The following is a 19,075-nucleotide window of genomic DNA, read 5'->3' on the forward strand; positions in this document are numbered from 1 at the left end:
TTGTTCTGATTGGTTGCTCAAACGCTTCGAAGCGTTTGTAGCGTCAAGTGGACCGCAGCCCCAATCAGCGTGAAGAAAACTTCCAACAGTTGCAAAATAAACGTTCTGCTGGACGCAGCCAATTGCAAAAGACATTTGGCGCTGGCATCGCTGTATGGTTCGTTTTCATTACGCGACCATTTCAATCTGTGAATTCGATGTCGATCACGTTTCTTCCCGCTTCCGTTTCCGAAAGCTGTGTACGATTTTTTGCAGATTTTATAATTTTCAGTTTATAAATCTATTTAATCTACCAAAATCGAGAAATACATTTAAAAAATTGTAACTTTTTTAACGTATTATTATATAGAATTACACTTTCTTATGAATATTATGCATAAGTCTTGAGAAATAGTTTTCTTCACGAGTCTAACCTCAACAAATAATATGCATGTATAACAGCGGCTTGAAGTAATCAAATATTGTTACAGGTAGAAATAAATAAATCCATAAGATGGCCAAGTCCAAGAATCACACAAATCATAATCAGAGTAAGTATATTTTATAAATAAATATTGTCAGTAGATCTAGTAAATTGAATTTTTAAATATACACTGCCGGAAATTGAAATCTCAACACCATGAAGGAGTTGTGCTAGATGAATGAAAGTTATAGAATGTTTGTTTACATGAGTTATTATATTGATATTCTGTTACAAGTGGAATGCCATTCCACAAGATAACATCCAACACCTCTACGATCGGATGCATGCACGTTTAGAGGCCTGCATTCAACATAGAGGTGACTACAGTGGATATTAAGTCGGAATATACTTAATGTTTATATGGCGCTACACTCATATCCTGCGAATTGTGACCTTGTAATAGATATCAATAAAATAACTCATGTGAACAAACATTCTGTGTAACTTTCATTCATTTAGCACAACTCCTTCATGGTGTTGGAATTTCAATTTCCGGCAGTGTAGTTGTATGCAATTTTAATATTTTTTTAGATGGTATTACATATATAAATGTAGTAAATGTATTTAATCTACAATATATTATAAATTGAACATGTAAATTATTGTTGCTGAACTGTTAATTTTTGTATTTTTTTCAGACAGAAAGGCACATCGAAATGGTATTAAAAAGCCTAAGAGATATAGGCATGAAAGCACACTTGGCGTAAGTTTTATTAAAATATATAGTCTATTGTACATTATACATTCGTTTCAGTATTTTATTTTCTATAATCTTTAAGAAGTAAAAGAAAAAACATGTAAAATATAGTGTGCGGTGAAATGTTCAGTAGATAATACACTAAACATGTATCTTCGATATTTAAAATAATTCGAAATATTTAAAGATTTTAATGATATTCATTCGTATTTTATTGATTCTACATGTACCTTTTATATGCATGTATTTTTATATGCACTTTATAGATGGACTTGAAATTCTTGAGAAATCAACGCTTTGCGAAGAAACATAACCTGAAACCGAAGGCCCAGTTAAAGAAGGCAGAACAACGAAAGGCTCTTCGTGAAGCTAAAAATAAAAAATAAATTTAGTGTAAACTAATGACTCTATTAAAATAAATAAAAAAACACATTGAAGTAAAAAATCAGTTTTTCACCCATCTCTAAACTTACAATATTGGTGTATCTCAATAGATAAACCGTCAATTTTTTGTAAAGGAATAAGTGTGGATAAGTGTGTGATAGGAATAAGACTCCAAGTGGAATCGTACATTCAATGTCTTTTTTTATGAATGACGGCGCTTACACAGCTTGTACCTGCTTGTACCCATAGTGTACCGTGCTTATACCATTACATGTCAATATGGCCACAGAGCAGGCAGTGGAGGCGCGCGACGTCACGAAAATCGTGAATAATTCGACGAAACCAGAGAGGATTTTATTGTTTAGTGGCAAAAGGAAATCTGGAAAAGATTACATTACTGATATCTTGTACAACAGGTACTCCATCAATATTTTAAGATTATTTGTAGATAAAATAATGTAGAATGGCATTACTCAGCAGAAAACTGAACATTAACATACGAAAATGTCAAATAAAATGAAGCTATATTAAATGTCAAATAAAATGAAGTTATATTAGAGATACATTTCTATGCTTAATAATTGAAGAATTAATTGTTATTAATCTGATATAGTTAATGTTTTTCCTAAATAATAATATAATTTATTAATATAATTTTTTTTACAATAATTGTTTACATGATTTTTAGAATAGGTGCACAAAGGAGTACAATTATACGCTTATCAGGACCTATAAAAACACACTGGTCAAAATCTCTGGGTCTCGACATCAATCAATTACTGGGACATGGGGAATACAAGGAGAAGCATCGATTGGAAATGGTCAAATGGGGTGAGGATATAAGGAGGAAGGACTATGGATACTTCTGTCGTGCTGCTATTGATATGTATAATGGTAAAACAAAACTGAAGAATCTTTTATTAAAAATTACAGTTGATATTTATATTCGGTTCTTATATTTAATATTGTTTTAAGTGATGTTAAATATATTTAACATCTTTTTATGATTCTTAAGCACAGTTTTAAGACATCATAAGTCAATCACAGAACTGTATTAGTATCTTAAGACATTACTTAAGACAGTCTTGAAATAAGAACCGATTATGGCTGCATTTGATTTGTTCTTTAAGCACTTATAATCATCATTCTGTCTTTATAGTTCATTAGATGTAGAATAGAAGTGCTGAAAGCATCCAAACTGAACGCTTATGAATACTGGTCTAAGCCTGTATAGACTCAATCGCAATGGAAGGAATAAGGATTAACAGATTTCAATTTATTAGAAATCGGGTACACTGGAATTCTGATGGGCTGAAATCTGTTATATGTATATGTATAAAATATATGTATACATATATAAAATAAAGAAAAAAAATATATATATATTCCTTTTGTTCCTTATTTCTTTCATTGTGACTAAGCTGTAAAAGTGTTAATTTCTAGAGATATTAATTTTTATAATATATATAAATATACATATATATTTTTCAGCATGGGACAAGCCAGTGTGGATAATAAGCGACATCAGAAGAAAAACTGACATTAAATGGTTTACAGAAAATTTCGAGGATGCATGTAGGACTGTACGTATAGTTTGTTCCCAAGAAATTAGGCAGAAACGTGGCTGGGTTTATACACCAGGTAATAACATTATAACATAATCATAATTTTAAGGAACTGTAAAAACTCGATCTTCAGGATAATTTAATCGTTGCAGGCATAGACGATTCAGAAACAGAGTGCGATTTGGATGACATAAATAATTGGGACATTGTGCTAGAGAATAATGATAGCAACATAGAAGCTATACTGCAGCAGTTGTTAGGCCTCATTAGCTAGCAAAAATTTCTTTTTATCCTGTCAAATGTGCTGTAAACATTTCGCAATTTTTTTTATTCTTTCCTTGAAAAAAAAAATGTATCATAATTTGATGATAATTTTTATGCAAGAATATTCTAATAATATGTATATGGAAAGTCTCGCTTGACAGTAAATTTTACGTTTTAATTGTTTCTTATCTGCACGGTTCGCTCTGTGCACGTACATTTTTTTAGAAGTTAGAGATACTTTAGAATTATAAAAAAGAAATGAAGATCTAATTCAATAAAATATAATACAAAAACATGCGCTGTCTTATAAAAAAGTAATTCGAGAAAGGGCGTAAAATGGCATCTTTATTTTTGTTTAATCTGTACTGTGTGTGTATAGTAGAGATCATTATCTCACGAAAAGTGTATACTAAAAATAGATTAAAGCAAATCGGCAGGAGTATTGTTTTTAGAAGACGAATCCTTTTATTCTGCCTATTCTACAATGAGTGAGCGTCGTTGTGTGGCGTAGTTATAAGAATTGACCAGTCACAGTTGAATATGAGGAGAATATTCAACAGTGATTGGCCAATTCGTACAACCACGCTTGCGCACTTTATGCGATCGACTTGCGACTATATAAAAAATTTGTATTAAATATCAGCTATGTACGGTAAGTAAGGTTAACTCCTTAGAATGTAATTTTTGAAGTTATGTAAGTTATAAATATTATGTAAGCGATATTTATCGATTTTGCAGGATAATTTTTAATCAAGCGCGTACATCGTGTCAATCAAGACGGAATATATCCACGAACGTACCACAACCGTTGGGGTTAAGTCAATGTAAGCAATTACTATTTGTTTTATGTATTATTATTTGTCATTTACATTTGTACAAATTTACATCTTTACTAATTTTATTAATTTTTATTTTTCATGCTAAATTTTTGGTGTTAATTCTTATATAGTGTACTTTTTGCTACCATCCACGCACAATTGTTAGTAATAACAAGGGTCTCGATGGAAATCAGTTGCCACTCTAAAGACCATCGAATAGAATAATGGAACATAAAATTCCATCTGGTATCCTCGACGATCTCAGCAGGTCGGTTTCTATCTAATTATACTAAATATAATGAGAATAATAATATATTTAATAGAAAACAATAACATAATTAAATTTCATGCATTTGCATCATTTTATAGCATAATCGTTTTTATTTTTATATAATATTTTGTATTATATTATTATTCTGCAGTCGATTCATCATCAATGTACCCGAGGAGGAGAGGAAAGATTTGGTGCGAATTTGCTTTCAAGTCGAATTGGCACATTGGTTTTACCTTGACTTCTACTGCACAGAGGAATATCCTAAACTGAGATCATGCGGCATGAAAGAATTCGCCACTCATATATTTCAACACATACCATTTTTGAAACCACATGTGCAGCACATTGATGCTGTGCTCGAGCAATGGAGAGAGTACAAACAAAATGTACCGACGTTTGGGGCAATTGTGTTAAATGAAGATATGACTAAGGTGCTTCTGGTGCAGAGCTACTGGGCAAAGAATAGTTGGGGCTTTCCTAAAGGAAAAGTAAATGAAGATGAGGAGCCGTTTCATTGTGCTATTCGAGAAGTGTTGGAGGAAACTGGTTTTGATATATCTAATTTGATAGATAAAAATGAGTACATTGAATCTACAATAAACGATCAAACTGTGAGATTGTACATTATTTCGGGTGTGCAAAAGGATACAAAGTTTCAACCAAAAACGCGGAAAGAAATAAAGAATGTTGAATGGTTCGCTGTAGCGGATTTGCCCAACACAAAAAAAGATATGACCCCTAAAATGAAAATGGGTGTTAGTCCAAAAGCATTTTTTATGGTGGTACCGTTTGTCAAGTAATTATTTGCTATTTTCTATAAAATCCATATATTTAATGAAAAATTGTGTTACATGTTTGTCACTCTTTTGTCCAGGCGGATAAAGCGGTGGATTCAAGAGAAACAGCAACGTGAGAGAACCGCCATTGCAACTGTACGAAGACAAAGGCATAAATCGTTGGGAGATGTTGAAACAGTTTCAAAGAGCAAACGACAACAGCACTTTTCTACCACAGCGTCGCTTTTCCACCACTTTTCTACTTGTCCACCACAAGTAAATATCATATCTTATGTGTAATTCTTTTTATGTTATAATCTAAACTTTCATATACATTGTCACATGCTCCATTTACAGAGCGAAGTTCCTGATTTTAAAGTTGGCCGTCAATCAAACACTTCTCCGGCTCGCAATCGCCGTGGTGTAAATGACAATAAGAAAGACGCGTCGAAGACAGCGTTTAAACGAAATCTATTTGGAGACCAAGAGGAAGATCAATCACCTCTTGTTAAGCAGCTAATAGATAGTCCTGCTCAATCGTGCTCATTTCTAATTGATCCTGCGATTCAGTCGATCAAATATAATGACTTTAGTTACAAAGCGCAATCATCGGAAAAAGAAGTAAAAGGTACACTACGTTTGCTTATAATCTAAATCTTACTTCTACTTAATTTGAGATCTCGCTTAAAACATATCACAAATAATGTATTTAACGAGATATCTAAATTATGTAAAGGGTGTTATATCTTTTAATATAAACGTTAATAATATAATCCAATATTGTTATGATATTATTTCGAAATTGATTTCTCTCTTTTAGATTTTCGCAAGAAAAGTCTGCCAGAAGGAAATATCAAGTCGATGCTGTTCGGAGAAGCTGCGCGCAAATTGCAAAAAGATTTTCAAATTATTCCGCCGATTCCTTTCGTAAGTCTGGGACATGATAGTTCACCGCTTTTAACGAAGAATTACAAACAAAATTATCCTACCTTCGATTTTCGCGTAAAGACTTGGGATAATTTCTCTTTTGATATCCAAGCGATATTAAAAGTTCTAAAGTAATCATATATATAATTTGAAAGAATGGATTACCAACATAAGAGAAGTGCAGATATCGAATTAGATTCGATAGCTATTAACTTCATCTATGTTACTTTTCCTATCTTTTATCTTTGCTGGTCAATAATAATGCGCGTGTGTAATTATGTTACATGTACGATAATGTACCTTTGTGCATTATCATACATATTACGTAATATTGATAAAATTGATATTGATAAATTTAAAGCTTCAATTCACTCATCACTACTACCTCAGATTACGACATCAGAAGCAAGACTTACAAAAAGCTTGCAAAAAAATTATATTTAAATAGAAATATTTTTCAATAAAACATTTAATCGATAGACTTAAAATACAAAAACTTTTTGTTTTAAAGAGAAATTAAATCATTTATTTCTATACTTTATCATTTATATTAATTTGATAGTTTGTCATAGTTGTAAACATAGCTTATTTCGGTTTTTATATCTAAAAATAAATTTTTATATAATTCATTTTTAGATATAAAATTATTTATTGAAGAATGCGTTTTACTTAACATTCACAACCAGTTGGTAAAAAACATGTTTTAAACATGTTTTAAACAGTTTAAAACATGTTTAATTGATGTTTTTAGTATGTTTTAAACATGTTTTTTTATAGTACTGTTTAAAGCATATTTAAAGCATTAAAAACATATTTAAGAAGAAACACAATATGTTTTATTAATAAAAAAAACATTAGTCTTTACCAACCCTGTTCACAACCCTCACGAGCATCGTTTCATCCTTGCCATAAAATATTAAACAAAGATGAAATAATGCACGCGAGGATTGCCAATGTTAAATGGAACGCACGCTAATTAACAAAAGAAAAGTTTCCAGATATTTTGCTAGAATTTTTATTGTGAAATAGTAGTGATGAGTGAACAGGAGCTTTAAGTTTAAATTAGTTTTAGTTTAATAGTCTCGAAGTACTATATCTTTATTGTGTTGTTTATATGTCATCTAATATACATATCTATTCTTAACGTGATGATAACCATAAATTCAAAGAAGATTCAACACTTTGAATTCGGTGTTACGAAAACTGATTATAGAGGAAGATCTGGTAGAAAGAAAAATATTAAGTCGCTTTTTCGTGGAAGCTGTAGGCAAATTGCAAATAAGATTTAAAAAGCATTCTTTGCAGATTTAAAACATAATAGATAAAATTTGTCAATTTTACCAAATCTTGGTAATTCAATATCTTCGATATTATAAACTGTATGAAACAGAATATTCTTAAATTATGTTGTACAAATAATAGTAATAATTCATTTATATATAACTATAGAAAGGCGAGAGATACAGCGCGTAAGTAACATGGTATTATACATTTCGATTTTGATATTAGCACTTTTCGGCCGAACAAAAATTTATCATCTTTTTTTTTTTAAGTAAATTGACGTTAAATTAGTGTTAATTGAATTAATTTTTATTAACGTATAATGTATTTGTAAAGGATATTGAGGACGATTATCAGGACAAAAAGAACCAATAAAACTGGGCCAATAAAATAAAATATTTTTTCAAAAACATGACTGCCCGTCTGCACGCTTTTGATAATTTCATTATTCAATTCAAAGACTATTTTACTTTCTTCGATAAGTTTATTTTTCGTGTCCTCATCCAACGTCTCCGCGATTCTGTTCATCGATTCGCGTAATTCACGCTTTAACTGAAATATACTGTTCTGCCCAAAGTCTGTGACGTTATTACCATCGCTCGACGGTTGCGCTTTGAAAGGCGAAATCTTTTGTACGATCTGCCTTTTTTTGCGTAGAATAATACCACCGCTGAGGAGACCCATGTAAAGATGATAAATATATGCCATTAATAAAGTGGGATCCGTGTCTTCCACTTCTCTCAAACGCATCAGATATTTGGCGACGCTATCCCTAAAGTTTATAAAACAGACTTTTAGGATTAAGATTTCTTTTCTGTAATAATTACTATTACCAATTATATCAATTATACTATTGTAAAAGACTGATATCTCTACTCATTGTAAGCGTAGGAAAATAAAGCGATTTTATTTTCACAACATTATCATATGGTTATTGTATGCAATTTTTGTACCTAGGACTGTAGTTTTTCCTCCATCCTTTTCCCAAATAATGATCAAGATCGCGCTCGAAAGCCTCTGTACGTTGAAGCTCACTGAGTGGAAGCAATCCAATTTTGGTGTTTCTTAATCTAATCATTGCACCCTCCAGGTAGCGAAAGACCTCGTAGAAAACCAGAAGCCCGTCAGCCCATACAGAATCGTCGAGGAACCCTAGTTGTAGAGTATTGTAATCATTACATTGGAACCAGATTTTTTGTTGCATGAAACAGGTTAATAAAATCGTATATAGCATTTAGATATACAAAGCATTCAACGTCAAGTCGAGTATTTATTCTTCAGACATTAATATACTTGTCAAGTATAATACTAGAAGACTTAAGACCAATATTCATAGTCGATTCTTATATTTAAGACTGTCTCAGTCTTAAAATATCATAAACTATGGTTAATGTGACTAATATGTAACATGACTAATATGTTAGTATCTTAAGACATTGCTTAAGACGATCTTAAAATAAGGACGGACTATTAATACTGGCCTTAAAAATTGTCAAATAGTGACCATCAAAAGCACAAACAATGAGTGCTATATATAGAACATATGGAAGAATAACGCAATGTTTATCATGCTTTTGTTATCTTGCTGATACATCTTTGTCTTTGCTGCAGTAGGCAACCAAGCTGCAGCTTATATTATGAAATTCAAATAAAACGGCCGATATTTACGATATCTCGAGAAAGCCTGACGGTATCTCGCGATCCTTACCGAATGCCAGTTTCGCGTTCACCAGGGTATCGCTGATTGCGTGTATTCCCCTGGTCGCTTTTGACATTTTCTTGCAAAAGTTCTCCTCCTCCGGCATTTCGGCGGGGTGATAAGGGAACGTCGGGAAATGCGTTTATCGTGCGTCGTAAGATGTGCGTACTTAGTGCCGCTTCAGGTCTCACACCATTACACGACCGGGTTCCCGCGCACTTCCGCGGGCTGTCACGTGAAAATCGACGTCGTGAAAACACTGCGCCCGCAACATCGACGACCATCCCCGGCCGCCCCTGCGCACTGACGCAGTCACGTGTCCGCACTCCGCACTCCGCCGCAAAGCTGTCGGCGCCGTCGCCACGAGATGTCGATTTTGTCCATCGGCGCGAAACCGTCGTCCCATTCGAGTCACGCAAAAGCCGAACTAATTAACGATATCAATTATTGTCAATTTCAGTACCAAAACACAAGGATTAGCTTTCAATTTTTTTGATTTTTCCTATACTTTTTATTTTACGAAGTTGAATTTGATTTTTGAGACGTTTCGTTTGAAACAGGAGATCCGAAAAATTGCGCGATCAAATAATTATTCGGACAGTTCTAAGTCGAAATGTTTGGGTTTTATGGCTGTTCTACAATGTGCTTTTTGTTTCCTGTTTCTTGCTGTTTGTTTCTGTTTGTCTCTTGCCTTTTTGATCAAGAAGCAGCAAGAAACAGGAAACAAAAAGCACATTGTAGAACAGCCATTAAGCTCTAATGATTTGTTAATTTAATTAAAATCCAGTCAAAGATGCATTGAAGAAAATTTGAATAAAAATATCTACTATTTTTATTATAAAACAGAAAATAGACGGTCTTCCTTTTAGGCCGAAAATGAGGTCTAATTGATCGGATAGTTCAATATTGAAAGAGAAAATTTCAAAATACATTTTTTCGAATTTAGCTGTAAAAACATCAAAATTCTCCTTCACAAAGCACGAATATCTAACATATAACATATATAATATAAAGTGGCGCGATGTCAAGTACATCTTTTTTATCTTCGTAAAGTCTTTTTTATAAGATTAGTTATTTATAAAATATTTTCAAGATAAATTATTCTTGCATTTTTATATAAAACTTTGAATCTTGTGAAGATTTTTTAAATAGAAATATTTTTATCGTTTATGTTATTTTATAGCCATAACTTTATTAAAATTACGCCATTTTTTAACAAAAAACGCGTCAATATTTGAACGAAAAGTTTAAAAGTTAAAAGAGACAAAAATAACCGAAAAATCAGTATTTAATATTAAATACCGTTGAAATTTCAATTTTGCAATTTTGTAAATATTTACTCGATACGAATTAGTTTGCGAATTTTTTAAATTATGACGTATTTTACGAGCATTTTATTTACAATTAAATTATATGAAATATTTAATGGTGGGAAGGCAACAATCTTAGAAAATAGGTTCATCGAATTAATAAACTAATTACATAATAAAAATTAAATAATCGATATAAAAGAAGAACAACCATCTTTCAAACTCAACTCTTACTCTTTTACTCTTTAGATCAGCCATATTAATTTTGTTTTTTATTTTATTCTCCCTCTTTCCATAATTTTTATACATTTTATCTCGCGGTGAACTGGCTCCTAAAGTCATCGATCGCCGATTAATCATGCTGATTGATCGCGCACACGATAAGATGCATCTCTTCTCTGCTTTAAATCTCTCCTTGCAACCTTTTTCTCTCCTCTCTCTTCTTCCTCGCTGCGGATCGGCGCGACTGATTTTATTTTACGTGCAGAAGATGCGATCTGAAAGCAAGATGCGGTAAATCGTTCCATCATGGACAATAAGAGGCAGCTGCCGAAATGCATCGTCCATATGGAATTCGCAGCGGCGCGTTTCGTATTCGGGACGCCGAGCGTGCGCGCGTGCATTCCGCGGTGTCGCGCTCACTTCATCGTCGCGCGGCAAGGAATCCGCGCGGACCGCAAGATGTCGAGCTGCCGCGCAACGTAGTAGGAAAGCATGACTCGTTCGCTGGTAGGTATCCCCTCGACGCGACGTCTCGACGCGCGTTCGCCCGCAATGACGTGGTGGGTCATGTCGATAACGGGTGCACTCCATGGGAGCGACGCGACGCGACGCTGGGCGGACACCCAGCCAGCTGCCCGCCGTCGGCCGTCGGACACACGCACGCTCGCACGCTCGTACGTACGTACGTACGTAAGTGCGCACGTGTGCACACCCACGCATGTCCCGCGGTCGGCGTAGTGGAGCAATGGAAGAGTCCGTTGACCTTCGCCGAGGACGTGCCCATGTCCCCAGGCCGGGTCACACTCGAAACTTGCATTCGCAGGGGAACATGTTCGAGCGGGATCAGACCGGGCACGTGGCGACCGCCAGCGTTCGATGAGCACTCCTCGGTGGAAAGGAAGTGGGCCGTGCACACTCCTTCTCTTTTCACTGCCTCCGCAGTGGTGGATCGACGTGTCTCGTATCCCTTATCAGGGCTGTCACAAATTTCTCATTCTAAAATTCCATAACTTTTCCCTGATTTCATGATTTTTCATGCTGTCAATAATATTTTGAATTTTTTTATATGTTCGTCCTGATTTGAAAATCGTCAAATATTTTGAAAGAACAATTTAACTCAGGAATGTTAATTACTACGTTTAAAATTAAGAATTTTAATTTTCCAGAAAATTTTTGCAAAATTCTTTACTTTTTCCTGATTTCTCTTATTTCTCTGATTTCCAATTTTGTGACAATCCTGCTTATAAACGATATCTACCGTTTAGATACTTAAAAATAAGTTCGATAAATCTTAGAAATTAATTTCGTTAAATTAATTAATTCTAACAAATTTTCAACATGTAGGGATAATCTCACTAAATTTTTTAGATTCTCTCGTATTTTATGTATTTTGAGACGTGGAAATTGAATCTACCTGAGAAAAATTGTCGCTTTCTATTGTCATTTTTATACAGTCACATTTAGAAATTAAGATTCTTCGCTTCATTCGTTCGCAAGATACGGATATTAGTCTCTTTTTTAGAATTTATAAAGCACGGTAATTTTTTCCTGTCTAAGTATATATTATTCATATAAATACGTGAAAATTTACTTCTTATTCATTAGCCCTGTTTTTTATATTAATAATAGTTACTAACATGGGCTAGGATTATAATACTATTTTATAAATATTAATAAAATGACACGCGGATATATTAATATGTATAAATATATAACATTATATATACAGGTAAAAATGAGAGCTATTTGAGCTAAAATATTTTTCATTTTAATACAATTAAACCTAGTATAAATTAAATTTGATATCAAAATTTAAAGGCAAACTTTTTAAGATGCTTCGTGATAAGTCCAAGTGGAACTTTAATAAACTTTAAATAAGATTAAGATGATATCGTTGATACGGTAATTATATCAAGGCTCATTGAGTCGGTGCGATCCGTCACTGCGTGATTCCTCGCTTCCTAACGGCGATTCACCCTCTTTCTTTCTCCAGTTCTGTTCCTGCTATCCTGTTTCCAAGTATTTGTCAAAGGCGGTACAACGCCGCGGGTAACTCCACCCAGACCGGTACGCGGTTTCGCGGCGGCCGCTTCCTCCTTAAGTAACGAGGTGCGCGCGAAATCCATTGCGGCTCGGCCGCATTCTTTGGTACCGCCGATCTTTCTGGACACTCCTACGTTACGCCCTTTCGAGATCGCGAACTGTCGCGAGTTAGCTCCACGAGCGCAAAGATACATTATTCATCGACTTGAGTCAAATCTTGATAAAATTGAGACAGTGAAATTCAAATTACGGTCTACAATCAGCAGGAAGTGCATATAATGTCGCTCTGATGAAGTCGGAAGTCATCTTTCCTTGGCAAGATTGTTGAGAGAGATCATGTCATCTTTACGAAGTCTTCAACGAGCTACGAATAATTAAGCCTGAAATTAAGATTCTGCTAACATCTCCCTCATCTTAATGTTAAATTTCCTCTCTCTCTCTCTCTCTAGCACTCTTTATTATTATCTTGCCCTTAATTTATTATCACAATTACTTTTCTTGCGAAGCGTTTCGTGCGCCCGTCGGACTTGCCGGTCTTACCGAGTTCTCGTTGCGTTCATGACGCGCGATAAATTATATTACACAGCGGGGAGGAGAGATACTCCTTCTCTCGGAGGTGGGAGTCCCTCGTCGGCCTCGTTGGCAGTGGCCTGGGCAAGAGGCATCGCGTTTTATGCTATCCTGTTACCTCGTAGCTCTGAAGTTGGGCCGACTGCTAAATCTTTCAGCGGCCGCGTGGTCGATGGAGCTCCGCCGACGGCATGCCGGCCTGATCGCCGACGAAATGTATTGTCACTTGATTGTCAATCGGCTTTTTACCGAGTCCGTTATTAACACCGCGTTACTCTTATTATGGCCGTTGTATGTCGTAGAAAGGGACTTGGGTCTAGAACGCGGTCCCAGGAAATGACCGTCAATTCGCGCTATGTGGCGAGATCTCCGGTGGACCGGCGTTCACCTTCGCGGATTTTACACGCGAGAAGTCGTCATGAAAATCACAATGGCGACCATTTGTCTGAAAAATATTAGTTGTAATAATATTTACGCATCGGTTATTTCGTGATCCAGGTGCTGCGTTGGGGACGTTAAGCGTGCGGACATTTATTTACTGAACTCAACATAGCGCACGTTAGTCTCAAATGTGAATTTAAATTAGCGCATTAGTCGTATGTCTTCTAATACCTTTGTCTATTTTTTTAGAGTTTGTTTAGCCACGATGACTCGTGATGATTGGAGGGGATGTAAATTTGGACATATATTTTATTTATAATTATGAAATTCTCTTCCTTTTTTAACCGGGAGGTCGCAACCGCGAAATTATTTGGATCGATGTCACGCGACTTTAGTGAGTTTCTGTTCTCCTGCTTCGATATATAAAATTTTTCAGGGAAAAGCTTGTAATTTTGGTAGATTTAACGAAATGTTCAGACAGACGTGATGTAAAAAACAGCGAATCGAGTTATAGAATTCTAGTTGTTCATAAAATTACTATAATAAATATGTTTTATTAGACATTATATTGTACGCAACGTCTCTATGTGTGCGTGTGTAACAAACTAGAAACGAGAAATCTACTTTATAACTGTAAAAACTCTCAAATTAAATTTACAGATTTATATTATTTCGCTTATATAAATATTATATATATATATATATATATATATATATGCGCGCAATATACTATATTTATTAAATATATTAAATTACGTGCACAAAAATAATCGCTGTTGTTCTTTGCGATACATTGAGGAATATTATTGCATATTTTACATTTTAATATATTTTACATTGAATCTTGCATTCATTATACAGGGAAACGACTTACGTAATGCCTAAAAGATGTCGCTTCTCTTGCAAGATAAATGTAACAGAAATTACGAGCGACGATTGCTCGGTAAACGCATTTGGCAAATTGCAGTCGTCACGAATGTCACATTTGATGTCACGTAATTTTGCAGCTTTATTCGATGGAAACTGCTTCGAGATTCGTGAAATGGTAGAAGAATGGATTACGCTTTCGATGGTCCGGTCCGCACGGGGTATTCTAACACGTTTTATACAAGATGGTCACACTTGACTGAAGTTACCCAGTCGACATCACTAGGAGATCAGATTCATCGAGAAGTCGTTGTGTTACAAAAACAGGGCCAGAGATCGGTGTTAATAAAAGTACACCTTTGTCATCGGAACGCGAGAATCGCGGGATTGTCTTGTCGACGGAAACGCGATAGTGTGTACGGCAAGATATGTGATTTTTCGCTCTGTCTCGCAACGCTTTGCCCCGACTATTTCACTATTCTCAAAATAGCAGTGTCTCTTTATCACATTCAGTAGTAAAATTTAATGTATATAAAAATAAAAAAAAATTAAATTGTTATGTAGAAACGTTTGTATTCTTCGAAAATGGAATCGCATCGCATAGATGCATTTTTGTTGCAACGAGAGTAATCATTTATCGTATAACAAATAAACGCACACAAGTGTCAATGTAATGTTACGTTTAAAGAGAACTAAAGAACAATAAGGTACAAAAGATTAGAAATATTATAATAGATACAAGTACATATTTAAATGTCCTAAATAGCGTCGGATTCAGTTTCTTTCTTACGAAATTACCGTGTCTTATTATTTCCATAAGTTTCATCCTTTTCATTTATATTGTTTCCTACATATGTATACACGGATGATTTTATACTCGTATATTATTTCTCTAAATAGTAGTGGTTAGCGAGAGGGAATACGCCATTATTACGCCATTGCGGTTATCTAACATTGCCGAGAGGGAGAGAGAGAAAGTGAACGCGATAAGGGTACCACCGTCTCCAAGCCTTCCGCGCGAATCTGTTCTCCTGATGAACAAACTTACCGTGCGCGTCGCGTGACACCACGCTCGCAAGTGACGCGCTGCATCACACACGCCTCACGTTGTCATTAGCGACTCATACCCGCTAATTAATCCCGCGCAGCTTCAACTTGGCGTCTCGCGCTCTCGCGTCTCGCGTATAGTCGATGTCACAGCGTTTCTCGTTTAATCGCTAAAAAAAAAAAAAAAAAAAAAAATTCCATAGGTCTATTCTCGTAATAATCACAATCACAGCAATAACATCCATCGAGTGCATTAAATATATTCCTTCTCTCTCTCTCTCTCTCTCTCTCTCTCTCTCTCGCTCTCTCTCTGTTCAATTCTTTATGCTTTACTCTTTTTGTATCATTTTTGAACGTCATTCTTTTACGTTTTATTCTCTGTGTTTATATATCGTTTTTTTGTAAACTTTTATAAACAATTTTCTTTGTTCTTTATATCATGCTTTGATTTGTTTGTTCTTAGAGGATATAGTCTTAGAATAGTAATAAACTCTCTTTCTTTCTCGTTAAAAATACGTAGAATTTTTATATTTATAACGTATAAAAATTATTACTTTTAGCTGATATAACGAAAGAAGGAATTTACGTAAACTTGTAAAGGTCAACCAAGCGATAAAAACTGTTCTATTCTTATGCCGACTATAAGTGTAATAATGAGACAGAGGCGCCAGACATGTCTCATGTGTATCGTGTCTCATGCGGAGGAAGTTCTTGGCCATGTCTGATCGGTCGACCAACGCGTATCTACACTCCTCGTTTTTCTCGCATATTATTTTTAAACATCATGCGTGCCACGCGAGACCATACCCAGTAAACATCAACTAATAGTAACACAACGTTAACGTTAGAATTTCACACTCAACAATATAGATGTAATGTAACCAGTTACATTTACTACATTTACACGGCATTCTTAATTGGGTTTACTAACATCCATATTTATGAAACTACTCAATCACAGTTATTCCTTTCTTCAGAGGATTTACGATTGGCCTGTTTCATAATTACAAATGTTATTAAACTTGATTAAGGGTATCTTATAAACGTAATCATTTAGCTTGTTGAGTATGAAATAATAACATTGATGTTACGTTATTATTAGTTGACGTTAATCGGATAATCATTTTTACCTTCTAACCGAACGCGTAATTGTCCACGTCGCTGTCGTCATTGTTGTCCTCGTGATGAGCTATATTGACGAGCGGCGCGGCGGCGACGTTAACGTCACGTCACGTGTGACATTCGCGTGTATGCACGCGGACGGTATGCGAAGGAAGGGCATGGGAATACCGTCAGGCCTTCGAATTGGCGAACCGCTTAGCAAGGCAGCATCTTCGACGAGGAAGTGATTCGCAAATTCGCATTACCACGCGCCTTCTTACCGCGACACGACGGATACCGTTCGCTCACGTGCGTCGCGTGTGTAGTTGGCGTTAAAGCGTCTTTCGTTCAATCAATAATGGCTGCGTTCTGCAGAGAAAGCAGTTTTGCACAACTGTCGTAAAATTCTTTAATATGATTAATTTATACGTCTAGATTCAGTAAGGAACTAAGACCAATCATATATTAATTACAGAATTTTACAACGGTTGCAAAGCAGTTTTCTCTGCTGAACGCTATCAATGTCTCTGTAGATCTATTCTCGTAGAAATTGAAGAAGAGAATAATTACAGCTCTATATAAAGTATAGCGCTAGGTCTGTCATGTTTGCTCTAATAACCATATCAAATTAAAGAACTTACTATATATAAGTGCTTATTTGATGAGAGACCATCGGATCAAAAGTGGTAATCGATATAGCCAATAGGAAAGTTGTCGGCATTCAACTCAGATAAGAGGATTGCACTCTTTTATATATTGAGTAGATTGAGCTCTAGACAGTAACAAATACCTATCAAGTACATTCTCTCTAAAATATACTCTCTCTCTTGTTAAAATTCTTACAATCAACGTTTCCATATCTGTATCGTAATAGTTATATAATTATTACTTTTAGTTGATAACGAACAATGGAATTTATGAGACAGTAAAACCTGTAAAGTTCAACTAAGCAGTAAAAACTGCTTCATTCTGATATACACCGAGTATACAAGTGAAAGCACCAGACGATGTGAGCCATGTTTCATGGAGGAAGTTCTTGGCCGTGTCTAATCGGTCGACAAGTCTATGGGAGTCTCATTTTTTCACACGTTATTTTTGCACATTGTGTGAAATGATTTCCATCCCCTTAATCGGTCACGCGACCGTCCCTGTCGCGTCGCGTCGCCGTCATCTTCGCGATAAGATATCGACGCAGCGCGACGCGGCGACGCGGGCGTCATTGTGTGTAACATTCGCGTTTGTATGCACGTGGACGATGTACGAAGGAAGGGCTCAGAAATACCGTCAGGCCTTCGAATTGGCGAACCTCGTAGCAAGGCAGCATCTCCGGCGAGGAAGTGATTCGCAAATTCGCGGCGCTTGTACGGTCGTCTTCCCATGACGCGCCGGCGCACCGTTCGCATATACTCGTATGTACATACGTCTACATATATGTACACATGAGAGTATGTCCAATCTTGATGGAATACCGCACACCGAAATCCCGTTCGTCGATCCGATTTAGAGTCGAGTCATGCCGATCAAACTTCTGACGCGAAGGAATTATCGCAGGATCTCCTTCATGATCTCCTTTCACGCGATTCGTAAGCGGATTACTCGCTCGTGGCTAATTCACGGTTTTGCAGTTGATTAGGTGTATCGAATTGCTATCTGTGAAAGATAATCTGCTCTCTACGTCGAGAAATGAAGAGAATCGCGGTTTCGCACATTATGTATTGAGGATCGTAAATTAGAAATATATAAAATTTATATTTATCTTATACTGTTAAATTCGTAATTCAAATTATACTCATAATTTGAGTTATTTTTAATTGTTTCTATAGATCGTCACTGTTCCTACTCAATATTTAACTAAAACAATGAGATTAAATAATTTAACTTAAGAATATGTATTAAATTTTACTCAAATTTATTATAAATTTGACTGGACGCATTCGGTGCATTAAAGCAGTCGTACACAGATTGCTCTATAAAAATATGTGTTTAATATAAAACACCGGGCTAAATCGTGAAATATACTTTATTGTGTCAAGTAAAATATGTATTTTATAATTTGAATGTTTGCATTTTACTTTTACATTTAGATTAAATCAATGTATAATGATTTTAATATGCACTAGTTCAATAATATGCCTACTGCGCACTAGTGCGTTCAAATTCGCTATTAGTTTATTATTATTTACTAAATACGTACGTTAATTGGACGTTGTTTACTTTGAAATTAATTGTAGAAATGGATTGATTTACATTTTGGAAATTAAAAATAACAAAATGTTATTTAACTTAAGGGATTGGCCGGGTTATCATTATTCTTTTGATATCTAACAATGAAGATTTTAATATATAAAATTTTATTCACTATACACACACACACACATATATATAT

At 35.1% G+C, this 19,075-nt stretch overlaps 4 protein-coding genes across 6 annotated transcripts; 3 read left to right on the forward strand and 1 right to left on the reverse strand.

Moving 5' to 3' along the window:
- Window positions 1–158: 158 nt before the first annotated feature.
- Window positions 159–1,590, forward strand: RpL29 (ribosomal protein L29). The gene is made up of 4 exons (XM_018503185.1): window positions 159–239; window positions 471–530; window positions 1,102–1,166; window positions 1,427–1,590. The coding sequence occupies exons 2-4, from the start codon at window positions 494–496 to the stop codon at window positions 1,544–1,546; spliced, it is 222 nt and encodes a 73-aa protein (XP_018358687.1). The 5' UTR covers window positions 159–239; window positions 471–493; the 3' UTR covers window positions 1,547–1,590.
- Window positions 1,591–1,665: 75 nt separating this feature from the next.
- Window positions 1,666–3,421, forward strand: Pmvk (Phosphomevalonate kinase). Its single transcript, XM_018503184.1, has 4 exons — window positions 1,666–1,960; window positions 2,233–2,438; window positions 3,036–3,185; window positions 3,262–3,421. Exons 1-4 carry the CDS (start codon window positions 1,824–1,826, stop codon window positions 3,381–3,383), a joined length of 615 nt encoding a protein of 204 aa, XP_018358686.1. The 5' UTR covers window positions 1,666–1,823; the 3' UTR covers window positions 3,384–3,421.
- Window positions 3,422–3,997: 576 nt separating this feature from the next.
- On the forward strand, window positions 3,998–6,629 carry DCP2 (decapping mRNA 2). 3 transcript variants are annotated; one of them, XM_018503282.1, is made up of 7 exons: window positions 3,998–4,025; window positions 4,112–4,197; window positions 4,323–4,459; window positions 4,614–5,261; window positions 5,340–5,517; window positions 5,599–5,869; window positions 6,062–6,303. In XM_018503282.1, exons 3-7 carry the CDS (start codon window positions 4,416–4,418, stop codon window positions 6,301–6,303), a joined length of 1,383 nt encoding a protein of 460 aa, XP_018358784.1. In that variant the 5' UTR covers window positions 3,998–4,025; window positions 4,112–4,197; window positions 4,323–4,415. The 3 variants fall into 3 exon arrangements, with proteins under 3 accessions (XP_018358784.1, XP_018358785.1, XP_018358786.1); XM_018503283.1 differs by having other exon boundaries at window positions 4,021–4,197; XM_018503284.1 differs by lacking the exons at window positions 3,998–4,025; window positions 4,112–4,197 and having other exon boundaries at window positions 4,416–4,459; window positions 6,062–6,629.
- Window positions 6,630–7,047: 418 nt separating this feature from the next.
- Window positions 7,048–9,486, reverse strand: Ho (heme oxygenase). The gene is made up of 3 exons (XM_018503285.1): window positions 9,158–9,486; window positions 8,403–8,601; window positions 7,048–8,221 (listed from the first exon to the last, which is right to left on the reverse strand). Exons 1-3 carry the CDS (start codon window positions 9,252–9,254, stop codon window positions 7,762–7,764), a joined length of 756 nt encoding a protein of 251 aa, XP_018358787.1. The 5' UTR covers window positions 9,255–9,486; the 3' UTR covers window positions 7,048–7,761.
- Window positions 9,487–19,075: the final 9,589 nt, after the last annotated feature.

Source organism: Trachymyrmex cornetzi, unplaced genomic scaffold (genome assembly GCF_001594075.2).
Source record: "Trachymyrmex cornetzi isolate Tcor2-1 unplaced genomic scaffold, Tcor1.1 scaffold156, whole genome shotgun sequence".
Taxonomy (NCBI): domain Eukaryota; kingdom Metazoa; phylum Arthropoda; class Insecta; order Hymenoptera; family Formicidae; genus Trachymyrmex; species Trachymyrmex cornetzi.

Coding starts and splice junctions, on each gene's coding strand:
- RpL29 (XM_018503185.1), top strand. CDS start 494: ATGGCCAAGTCCAAGAATCACACAAATCATAATCAGA. Junction 531..1,101: donor TCACACAAATCATAATCAGA/GTAAGTATATTT, acceptor TATTTTTTTCAG/ACAGAAAGGCACATCGAAAT. Junction 1,167..1,426: donor GGCATGAAAGCACACTTGGC/GTAAGTTTTATT, acceptor TGCACTTTATAG/ATGGACTTGAAATTCTTGAG.
- Pmvk (XM_018503184.1), top strand. CDS start 1,824: ATGGCCACAGAGCAGGCAGTGGAGGCGCGCGACGTCACGAAAATCGTG. Junction 1,961..2,232: donor ACTGATATCTTGTACAACAG/GTACTCCATCAA, acceptor CATGATTTTTAG/AATAGGTGCACAAAGGAGTA. Junction 2,439..3,035: donor TGCTATTGATATGTATAATG/GTAAAACAAAAC, acceptor TATATTTTTCAG/CATGGGACAAGCCAGTGTGG.
- DCP2 (XM_018503282.1), top strand. CDS start 4,416: ATGGAACATAAAATTCCATCTGGTATCCTCGACGATCTCAGCAG. Junction 5,262..5,339: donor ATGGTGGTACCGTTTGTCAA/GTAATTATTTGC, acceptor TCTTTTGTCCAG/GCGGATAAAGCGGTGGATTC. Junction 5,870..6,061: donor ATCGGAAAAAGAAGTAAAAG/GTACACTACGTT, acceptor TCTCTCTTTTAG/ATTTTCGCAAGAAAAGTCTG.
- Ho (XM_018503285.1), bottom strand. CDS start 9,254: ATGCCGGAGGAGGAGAACTTTTGCAAGAAAATGTCAAAAGCGACCAGG. Junction 8,602..9,157: donor GAACGCGAAACTGGCATTCG/GTAAGGATCGCG, acceptor CTCTACAACTAG/GGTTCCTCGACGATTCTGTA. Junction 8,222..8,402: donor AGGAAAAACTACAGTCCTAG/GTACAAAAATTG, acceptor TATAAACTTTAG/GGATAGCGTCGCCAAATATC.